Here is a 12,120-nt window from a genome sequence, read left to right as displayed (position 1 = left end):
CAGTGGGTGCAGGGGAAATAGCCATAAAAGAGTTGATTAAGATTGCATTTTACAGGTGGCCAAAAGTCCCCAAAAACCTGTCCTGCCATGATGGCACTTGTAAAACCACAAGTGCCAGCATGCCCAGATACTGTATGAAAGGCCCACTGGCACCTGTAGTCCACATGTAGAAATGTTTTAAAATAAAGACATTATGTGGACATTGTATATTTTATTATATTTTTAAGTAAACACACTCTCACATATCCCTCATTCTCCACTTTACAGGTCCCTTTCATGCCATGTGGTATCCGCAGTCTTGGTAAGACAACAAAACAATGAACCAGTGGTGGAACTTGTTAGTGGTAGGCCTAGGTGCAAAAATATAATTTGGGCCCCCTTCTCCACCCCAACCCAAGTTCACAATATGCCACATGGCAGTGGGTGACATCAGAAGGCCAGGGGAGACAGAGAGGGGGTGGCAGGGGGAGGCAGTGGGTGACAGGAGGAGACAGTGGGTGACAGGAAGAGGCTGTGAATGATAGGGAGGATGTTGGTGACAGGGAGAGGCAGTAAGTCAATGGGAAGGAGATGGGAGAAAGGGACAGGCAGCAGGTGAAAGAGGTGCAAGCACAGTGTCCTGCGTGGTGCGGAGAGAAGGGGGCATACACTATGGTGGGAGAAGGAACACAGCAGCCTCTGTTATGTCCCTTATAGGGGCTCCCACCCCTTGTGCTTACCTTAGTTTGGCATTCAGTCATGCAGACTCTGACAGTGTCAGTTACACTGGTTGTGAGTTTCCTTTAACTCACAAACAACTGTGAATCAGAAAAAAATGTACAGCTGTCTGTTATTTAGAGGCAGTAAGTGGCTGTGATCATAAGCACTGATAGGTGGCAGGACTCCTCTATCAGTCCAGCACACAAAAGGTCAGCCCTACCTCCCTAAGTTAAGTGGCAAATTAATCAGGCAGTGGGCCCAACCTGCTCTCTGTACTGGGCCAATCATCTGACCTTGCTCAAAATCGTCTGCGGTGGGGGGTAGGGTGATAACTAATTGCTGGTCTGGACATTAGTGGGCCCCTTAGTCACGGCACCAAAAAAGTCACAAAACTCATGTCGACCTTTTTCCATGTCGACCTAGTACATGTCGACCTAATGATCATGTCGACCTAATGCATGTCGACAAAACAATGTATGTTGATCTAACTCATATCGACCTAATGACCACCATCCTACTCACCCACAGTGCCCTCCTTTGCATCCCTTTGTGCATCTCTGAAATGCTGCATTCCTTAGATCCTCCTCACTCTATACAAGCTGAAATAGATTCACACTTCTGAACCAAATGACTGTTTAACCTTCAGAATCATTTGCTTTGACTTCTCCTACTTTGAAGTCCACACCATACCTCTCTTCTCTCAGTCAACCTTAGAAACATGCAAACATAGAATTTGATGGCAGATAAGAACCACTTGGCCCATCTAGTCTGCCCCTTTTTTTATCCTTTAGGCAATCTCAACCCTTTTTGAACCTTAATTCTTTGTAAGGATATTCATATGCCTATCCCAAGCATGTTCAAATTGCTCTACCGTCTTAGCCTCTACCACCTCTGATGGGAGGCTATTCCACTTATCCACTACCCTTTCTGTGAAGTAATTTTTCCTTAAATTTCCCCTGAACCTCCCGCCCTTCAGTTTCAGTGTATGTCCTCGAGTTCTAATATTTCTCTTCCTTTGAAGAATGTTTCCCTCCTGAACTTTGTTAAGACCCTTGGTATATTTGAAAGTTTCTATCATGTCACCCCTTTCCCTTCTCTCCTCCAAACTATACATGTTAAGATCTTTTAGCCTTTCCGGATAAGTTTTATGATGTAGGCCATGCACCATTTTAGTTGCCCTTCTTTGTACACTCTCTAATGTATTTATATCCTTCTGGAGATATGGTCTCCAGAACTGGACACAGTATTCCAGATGGGGCCGTACCAATGACCTGTACAGTGGCATTATTACTTATTTTTTCCTGCTACTGATTCCTCTCCCTATGCAACCAAGCATCTGACTTGCCTTTCTCATTGCTTTGTTGCAGTGCTTTCCTGCCTTTAAGTCACTTGAAATAGTGACTCCTAAATCCCTTTCCTCCTCAGTAGTTTCCATTATAGTACCCTTGATACTATAGTTAGCCCTTGGGTTTTTGAGACCGAAGTGCATGATTTAGCATTTTTTAGCATTAAACATGTTCCTGACCATTTCTCAAGCCTACCTAGGTCATCAGTCATTTGTTTTAACCCTCCCAGTGTGTCTACCCTGTTGCATATCTTTGTATCATCTGCAAAAAGGCATTCCCTTCAATACCATTTGCAATGTCACCAACAAAGATATTAAAGAACTGGTCCAAGTACAGGTCTCTGGGGTACTCCACTAGTAACATTTCCCTCCATAGATTGCACTCCATTTACGACAACTGTCTGTTTCCTATCCTGCAACCAGGTTCTTATCCATTTAACTGTTTTATAATCCACCCCTATGCTTTCAAGTTTATTTAGCAGTCTGCGATGTGGGACAGTGTCAAATGCCTTACTAAAGTCTAGATATGCTACATCTACAGCTCCCCCTTGATCTATTATTTTCGCCACAGAGTCAAAACAGTCAATAAGATTTGTTTGGCATGATCTCCCACCAGTAAATCCATGCTGTTTTGGATACTGTAAGTTGTTTGATTTAAGATATTCCACAACTATTTGTTTTAATAGTTTTTCCATTACTTTCCCTACTACTGATGTAAGGCTTACTGGTCTGTAGGTACTTACTTCTTCCTTACTTCCACTTTTGTGCAGTGGAACTACATTTGCTCTTTTCCAGTCCTCTGGAATGGCACCTGCATTTAGTGACTGGTTAAATAATTATGATAAGGTGTCACCAGCATATCTTTTAGCTCTTTTAGTATCCTTGGATGTATCCCATCTGGCCCCATTGATTTATCCACTTTTAGTTTTGAAAGTTCCATTAGGACCTTCTCCTCTGTAAATGTACTTTAATCTACCTTCTTTTTATGAATGTCCTTGCAACTTAACTGTGGCCCCTTCCCTTCTCCTTCTGTAGTAAATACTGAGCAAAAATAATTATTTAGGTGATCTGCTATTGCCATGTCTCCCTCCTCCAAATGCTCACTCTCTGTCTTAAGTCTTATTATTCCTCCATTTGGTTTTCTCCTTTCACTTATATACTTTAAAAAAGTTTTGCCCCCCTTTATATACTGACTGGGCCATTTTTTCCTCAGCTTCTGCCTTTGCACGTCTGATCACTTTCTTAGCATCCTTCCATCTGTCAAGATACACCTCTTTGTCGTTATTATTTTGAGTCTGTTTGTATTTCCTAAAAGCCATCTTTTTTGCTTTCACACTAGTTGATACTTCTTTTGTGAACCACATAGGCTTCCTTTTCCTGGTGCTTTTCCTAACCCTTTTGATACAAAGGTCTGTTGCCCTTAGTATTGCACTTTTAAGTTTTTCCCACCTCTCCTGCACTCCTTCCAAGTTCCTCCAGTCCGCCAATGAATCACTTAAACATCTCCTCATTTTTGCAAAGTCAGCATTTCTAAAATCCAACACCTTTGTTTTTGTGTGACAGGAGTTGGATCCAGTCTTTATACTAAATCATACTGCTTGATGATCACTGGATCCGAGGTGCTCACCCACATATATGTCTGATATCCTGTCACCATTTGTAAGAATGAAATCTAATATTGAGTCTTTGCGAGTGGGCTCCCTCACCAATTGCTGGAGAGAAGCTCCCTGTAGGGAATTTAGAAATCTGCCACTTGTAGCTGAACTTGCAAAAGACCCCTCCCAATTTACAACAGGTAAATTAAAGTTTCCCATGATTATGACTTCTCCCTTTAAAGCCATTTTAGTGATGTCCAATAATCGGTCCCTGTCCAAATCCTGCCCCTGGCCTGATGGTCTATAGATCACCCCAATGTGAATAATGTCCTTCTCCCTGGTTCCTATGGTGACCCAAAGGGACTCAATTTTGTCTTCAATTTTTTTGTTTTAAAGTAGCATTTATGCTTTTTTTCACATACATTGCTACCCCTCCTCCTATTCTTCCCATTCTGTCCTTCCTAAATAAATTGTATCCTGGTATAGCTATGTCCCAGTCATGATTTTCATTGCACCATGACTCTATAATTGCCACAATATCCAGGTTATCCCTTGTCATTATCGCAATTAGCTCTGGAATTTTGTCTCCTAAGCTCCTGGTATTTGCACATATAACTTTAAGAATTGTGTCTGTGCATCTGTTATTAGTAGCCATGTCCAGACAGTACAAAATAAATGACAAGTTTCAAGTTGAAATTACCTGTTTGGTGATGTTGCTCAGTGTTTGGTATTTGTTTTTTGTTTTTTTTACTAATCAGGAATCACACTCTGTCCTTTACACCATGACTACACCTCACTAAATGTAAAGATATAGTACACCTGACCACAAATGACCAAACGATCAAAGGAGGTAAACACCAGACAGCATGTAATAATAAACTATGTTTCACTGAGAAACTTCCCCACACATGCAATGCAAATTACAAGCAAAACATTACATAAAAAAACATACATGAGTTGCAAGCAAATCATAATATAACAACTGTTCTTAGACTGTATGGGGATGTGAGAGATAAACATATGTACATACGTTTAAATGGACAGATGAGTTTGCATGAGGTTGAAAGGCATGTTGTATGTCTGTTCCTTTGCTGTAATGTTGTTTGTCTGTTTCCATCCTGTTTAAGTCCTGAATAAGTCCTTTAACATCATAGACAAAGCTTTTGTGCACACATGCTAGTCACTTACTTGCCCAATGCATCCATGTGGCATACAATGTGCCAGGTAACCTCATATTCAATCTACTGTACAATTTGACACCAGCTAGCCATACTGAATACTGAGGAAACAGTCTTAAGAACATGAACAATGATGTTCTGGAGATCATGTTGTACACATGAGGCCAGAATTGACTCTATTGTTGTGATGTTCTTTAAATGACTAATGTAAGTTAATTTAATTCTGTTTTCTTATATTTTGTTTTACAGGTATACATTATACTTGACAATCACAACATTCTTCTTTCCTTTACCACTAATAGTGGCCTGCTACATTTTAATTTTATGTTACACGTGGGAAATGTATCATCAAAATAAAACTGCAGGACGGTAAGTGATTATTGAACCTACACCCTGCTTTATCAACTAGATACAGAGATAACTTACAAAGTGTACTGTTCATTGGCATTTCTATCATGGGTGCAATGTGTGAGGTGCATATGGGCCCCTGGGTCCAAGGGGGCCCACATCACACACATTGCAACCATGCTGTTTTTATACTTACATTTCCGGAGTCCCGCGACGGGAGCTGCAGCCACAGCAGCTGCAGCATAAATCACTTTAATAATGGACGTCACGCATGCGCATTTGGTATTTAGTCTCTGGACCATGGTGGGTGCCATGTTTCCGGAGACCTGTGCATGCACAGTAGACTCTGGCACACTGCTGGAGTCTACTGCACAGTGGAGAGCAGGGGTCCTACCCGGAGTCTGCACACGGCCCCCTTCCCTCTCTTAAAATGCCCATGATACTGTGATGTATCTTTATTTTAATTTAAAAACAAATCTGCTCATTACTGAAAATTAATATACAGGTGGTGTCTGTTAGTCTTGAGTCCCATCCTAAAGGATACTGCTAAAACTACAATAGTATTACACATGGAAGTGATAAGGTGGACAATGTATCAAACCTTGGAGAGAGATAAAAAAAGGAGTCTATGTACTAAGCCGTGGAGAGAGAAAAAGTGGATGTAGATAAAGCACCAGCCAACCAACTCCTAACTGTCATTTTTCACACAGCCTGTAATATGGCAGTTAGGAGCTGATTAGATAGCACTTTATCTCTCTCCACTGTATCTCTCTCCAAGGCTTGATTCATCTCCTCCTTGGGAACAATTTAGTTAATGCTGTTATACAAAGTGCAGGTGGTCATGTGCTGTTACTAATCTGGACTAATATTACAATGTAGTTGAGAGATTGCATTCCCTATAAAGAAGAGATGATAAATTGTTTGCGCCTTTGCCATAAACAAGTGTGGTGATCAAAATGATGCAGCTGCATATTTCCTTAGATTATTTATGATCAACTATTCCTCGCCAAAAAAACACTGCCATGTCACAAAAACCAAGTGACTTCATAGGCCTTGTGGTATAGAGTACAACCATTTTCATTGTGAACTGACTTGATGCCTTCACAGTACTGAAATAGGTACAGTATCTGCTTCCCTGCCTCTATCGTTAGCATATTTCTGGCAACTAAACTTCTAACAATAACACATCATACTATACATGCATAGGTGATAATAATGTAAAAACACATTTAAACATACATGACTTCAAAGACAATTACCATCCATTTAATGGAGTATCTGATTTTAAGTATGATAGAAAAAACAACCAATTAATATTTACCATATACCAAAATCACAAGAGAAATACAGTATGTTACATGAGCAGTTAATAAAGAAAAATGCTAAATATATACTTTAAGTACTGCAAAAAAAAAAAAAAAAAAAAAGTTTAATGGGTTCTTGCAAAAAGAATCATAAAACCTTTCACCTATCAGATAGTCCTCTTTATCTATCTGAATCTAAAATTAGGCTTAAGGGGGTTACTTACGGAGCGATATTCTAAGCAATCTGACTAGATTGCTTAGAATTTAAGCATTATCGCTCCGTGTGTACCCCCTACAGCGATAGCGATGCGCAGCCCCGCGCATCACTATCGCTGGTGCTAGATTGGCCTGCATGCAGGCAATCTAGCGGGTCGCTCACTTCACCCGCTGGGTGATATGAGCAGTCCCTCCGTCTCCCCCCGCACGCTCAGCACACATCGCACTGTGCTGAGCGGTTCGCTCAGCACACATCTCTCCCACATCGGCCCATTAGTCTAAGAGAAAACATGCTAGGAAGGCTCCTGGTCCAGATTGTATTCCGGATAAAGTTTTACGTGTGTATGTGCTGATCAATTAGCAGGTATCTTTACTAAAATTTTTAATTTTAGTATTTTTTTATCTTTCTTGCGCTTTCAATACACATTTGACTGTTATCCAGGAGAACCAGCTTGACTTTTCTTAGTTTCATAGAGAATACAGTAGCTACATGGAGGAAGTTAGACAACTTGTTGAGTGCGGAGAGAACAATAATCTGCGTTCAAGAAAACAAAGGAGGTGGTGATTGACTTTAGGGAGTAAAGGAAAACCTCCATACAGCCGCTGCTCCTGGATGGTAATATACTGTAGTGGAGAGGGTCTGTGGAAATATGTTCCTATGAATTAATTTTTTGGAGGACTTGACGTGGTCTTCGCATATCACGGCTGTGGTTGGAAAGACTCAGCAACACCTTTTCTTTATGAGGAGACTTCGGGCAGAGGGTTTGCAGAAACCGATTCTTGTTCATTTTTACTGCTGTGTGATTGAGAGTCTGCTGACTATGGTGTGGCATGGTAATACCAAATGCGATCATATCGCTTTGCTTAGGGTAATTTATTCTGCTGTGAGGATCATTGGCCAATATTTGCCCGGGTTGGATGACGTATTTGATATGAGAAGTTTAGCTAAGGCAAATGAGATGATTATGGATTATAGTCATCCATGTCATTCAGTCTTTTCTCTTTTGCCCTCCGGGAAATGTTACAGGTGTCTTGGTTGCCAGACTAGTAGTTTTTTTCCCCTTCTGTAATTGTTGGTTTGAATTCTTAACATTTTGTTTTATATATGACTGGAATATAGGTGTACTGCATTGAAATTTTACTTATTCATTCTTATTGTTTTAGTGACAATAAAACCATTTGTATTGTATTGCATTATACCCTGCATTATATTTACCACTTGTGAACTATGATATACTGTGATTGTGAAGTACGAAAAGCTGAGAATGATACATCACCTCATTGCTAACTGAGTGGAAAAAAAAATTATAGCCAGTTTAAAGTGTGATAAAGATAGAAAATCATTCATTTCTGCATCTCTTTATTTGAATTCCATATTCATCTTTGCTAAAAAGGTCAGGTAAAGGAAAATTGAAAAGCTTAATATGGATAGGGCACGTTAAATTGGTTTGCAACAAAGTGTTCAGCTTTAATCTCTTAGAACATGGTAAAGGATCATGTCAAAGCCATTTCAAAATCTGCTTAAGGGGTATAAAACACCACTGGATTTAATTGTGCTGTGGAAAAGCCTGTGGGTTGTAACCTTGTAATTGATAGATCTTTATGTTTGGCCTAAAGATTGAAGCATTTACATTAAAATACATTTGTCTCTTATGTAGAAGACATTTTGGAGAGATCTTAATTTATTTTGAAACTACATCAGAATAACTAAAGTGGAAGCATCCACATTAACAAAACACTTGTATTTTTAAGGGTTTTACTAACAAGAAATATTAATTTATTTTGTATCAAAAGCTGACTAATATTATGTAACCTTGTAATTGATAGATCTTTATGTTTGGCCTAAAGATTGAAGCATTTACATTAAAATACATTTGTCTCTTATTTAGAAGACATTTTGGAGAGATCTTAATTTATTTTGAAACTACATCAGAATAACTAAAGTAGAAGCATCCACATTAACAAAACACTTGTATTTTTAAGGGTTTTACTAACAAGAAATATTAATTTATTTTGTATCAAAAGCTGACTAATATTATAAATATAAATTGGCAAAATGCAATAGAAAAATATGTACATTTGTTTACTTTTACTTATTAGGAGTTATTTTTAGATTTTTTTTAAATTTTGTATACATTGAAATATAGGGCATGTATAGACATGGAATGATGTGAGATAAATAATTACAGATTAAGAGATAAATATGAAACTATACTTCTATACCTATCTATATTTATTGAACCATATAACTTTGTTACAGGTGTTTTTGTTGTCAAATGAAAGGGAGAAAAAGACAAATAAATGTATATTTTAAATATCATTATTTAAGACAGTTATGGGTTTAATTGAAAAGTTTTTTTTTTAATTTTGCCTATTTTTCCTGAAATAAAGTTTATGCTGATTTGTTAGTTGGATAGAGATGTGCTGTATTAATCCACTAAATTTGCCTTGCTCTAATTCTAGAGGGACGAAGGGTTGCCAACCAATCTCTAAATTTAAACCTAATTTCAGAATTGGAAAAATGAATTCACCCATCTCTGATTGGAAAATTAGTGTCAGTTGAATTCATATAAATAATAATAAAATAGCTTTTCTTTACTAATTCCCCTTTTACACCTCCATTAACCTGGGTTGTGGCTCGGTGTAAAAGGGTTAACCCAGGTCCAGTATCCTGGGAATCCAACCTGGCTAGATACCAGGGTTGGTCAGAGAAGGACACAAGTTACAGGGCATTATGAACGGGTAACCCGGGTCATCTGACCCAGGTCCCGTTCACTGCATAGGGAGAGTAGGACTCCCGGTGCTTGGAGATTATGCCAAACTCCACATACAGTATATAAACACTCCAAATAGTCTAAGAATTAACAGTTTATTACAATAACTGATATAACACCCCATGGTTTAGACAAGCAGCAATTAGAAAAAGCAGCATCTGCTAGAACTGATAGAAAAGAATAGTACCTTCATTAGAACTGATTCAGCCTGCACAGCCCATATTTGGATTTCCAGCCCTCTGAGTCAGGACTTTAACCCACTGCAAAGATAATTAGGATGTATGTCCGACTTCATACTACTGTGCTAATGAGTGAGCTGCATGCAGGGAGGTAACCAGGTTGTTGCAGATAGTGCTGCATCCATCTGGGATCACCTGTCAGCTGGCATAATGTGTATAAGGGGCTTTATCTGGGCTCTACTATGGCATAAAATGTATAGGCGGCTCTACTGTGGTTTAAAGTGGCTCTACATGACATAATGTGTATAAGGGGCTCTTCTGTGGTGTAACATGTATAAGGGGCTCTACTATGGAGTAAAATGTATAAGCAACTCTACTGTGGTGTGATGTATACAGTATAAGAGGTACTACTGTGTGGCGTAACATGTATATGGGTTACTACTGTGTGGCATAACATGTAAAAGGAGCACTACTGTATGGTGTATTGTGTATAAGGGGTACTACTGTGTGGCATAATGTGCATAAGGAGTACTACTGTGTGGTGTAACATGTATAAGGGGTACTACTGCGTGTCATCATTTGAATTACAGATGTTAATGTGACTAACAGACACTACTGTGTGGTGTAATGTGATGCCCCTTCCCCATGAAGCCACACCCCTTCACTATAAAGTCATACCCCTATAATTTTGCCATGTGCCTTTTTGTACACAATGTCCATATTTTGAATATGGGGGGAGAAGGCATCAATTCTCTTTCTGGCACAGGGCACCAAAATGTCTAGTTACTTCTCTGGCTGCATGCACTTAGAAATTGAGTACAGAGCATGACCCATGTATTGGAAATGGTTGGTATGGGTTGGAGAGAGGCCTAACGCTGACTGACATGACAAAGAATCAAACAGTTGAGGTGCCCAGGCAAATATTGTTCTTTTTTCTGCACCTCTGATGGTCAGCCTTTCCTCTTCAGGTGGTTGGCCATATTCCTTCAGCAGGGCTCTACTGTTGCAGTCCCACAGGGTCCTTTCATGCCCCAGTCCAACACTGATTCAATTCATCCATAAGGCATCCTTCCCCCAGTGTTAAATCAACATCACCATTGTTTAATAAATAGGCCTCCCTACCTTCAACCAGTCCCAACAAAAAATGAATAACAATAACAACTGCTTTTTTAAATTATCAATTATGACCCCTAGTGTCTATGTGCCGGTCCCACAATGCCGCGTGGTGTGCGATGCTGTCATCGCGCACAGCACCGGCTGCCACCACCAGTAGTGGATCTTGCCACGGCGGCGGCGCCCTCTGGACGACGGCGGCAACCCGGGCAAAAATCCTGCGTGCCCATAGTAAGATCCGCTACTGGTCACACTGAGGAATAAGAGGTACAGAATTGGCATTAAAAGAGCTCAAACTATTGTAGTGCTATACTTCAATATATGTTTTATATAACAGCAATGAATTTTATAGATGGAAACCAGACAATCTTTATGAATAAGTCAGTTACCCTTGTTAGAAACATTTCCATTTGTATCTACACTATTGACATTAATAATCAAAGAAAGTTATTAAAATAAGTATGCTTAATCTCAGAGAAAGCTTATTAGTCAAAAGGAAAAAAAATGTTTCAAGGGCACATACAGTACATTCAATACATGTATGACTCTACTGTCAAAAGATACAATATTTAATATAATGGCAATACCATCCTAAAATGTAAATGATTAGTCTAATACTACAGCAAATAAGTGTATAGACACAGCAATAAAATTCAGATTATTGACTAATCAGAACTTCAAACTGAATGGATGTATTTGTAGGTTTTCATATTAACCAAATGCACAGAAATGGTACAGCAAGAGCCATTGTAAGAAACAATTACTGAGGCAAACGGGAGGTAATTACGTGACTGGCGGTCAGGAGACCGCTGGTCACAAGACCGACGCTGGTATCCCGCCCCCTTACAGTCCTGGCAGTCAATATGCCGATTAACAGGGACTATTCCCACTCATGGGTGTCCAGGAAACCCATAGAGTGTGACTATAACCTGTGGCGAGCGTAGCAAGCCACCAAGCTTCCAGCATGGCGAGAGCAGTGGGGTGAGCGCAGCGAGCCTGCAGTGGGCTTGGTTCTGCTTACCCCCCCCCCCTCCCCCCTCCCCCCCGGCAGGCATCTGAAAGCCGGGATACCGGCATTGGCATGGTGACAGCTGGTCACGCATACCCAACCCGTAGCAAACACGTGGAATATAGATAACCTATTTGCTTCATATGTGTTCATGTTTAAATATCACCATTATACCATATGTGTGCCAAATCATTTTTGATAAAAGTTACTCATACCACAAGGATAGTAAAGCAACCAATGACATACCCTCCAACTGTACCTTTGAGCAGGTACAGTGGCATTTTTTTATGGTGTGTACCGATTTCCATTGAAAGTATAGGAAAGGGGGCATGGCCACACTCCCTTTACCCGTGGCCACGC

General features: G+C 39.8%; 1 protein-coding gene across 1 annotated transcript in view; it reads left to right on the top strand.

Annotated features, from left to right (window-relative positions):
- The window catches only part of MCHR2 (melanin concentrating hormone receptor 2), a 516,813-nt gene that overhangs the window by 420,767 nt on the left and 83,926 nt on the right, over positions 1–12,120 (top strand). The window contains exon 5 of the mRNA XM_063919680.1: positions 5,067–5,186. Within this exon, the coding sequence (XP_063775750.1) occupies positions 5,067–5,186 (120 nt within the window). The remainder of the gene's footprint in view (positions 1–5,066; positions 5,187–12,120) is intronic.

Source organism: Pseudophryne corroboree, chromosome 4 (genome assembly GCF_028390025.1).
Source record: "Pseudophryne corroboree isolate aPseCor3 chromosome 4, aPseCor3.hap2, whole genome shotgun sequence".
Taxonomy (NCBI): Eukaryota; Metazoa; Chordata; class Amphibia; order Anura; family Myobatrachidae; genus Pseudophryne; species Pseudophryne corroboree.
The sequence above is the reverse complement of the archived record's forward strand: the minus strand, read 5'-3'. Positions and strand labels throughout refer to the sequence as shown.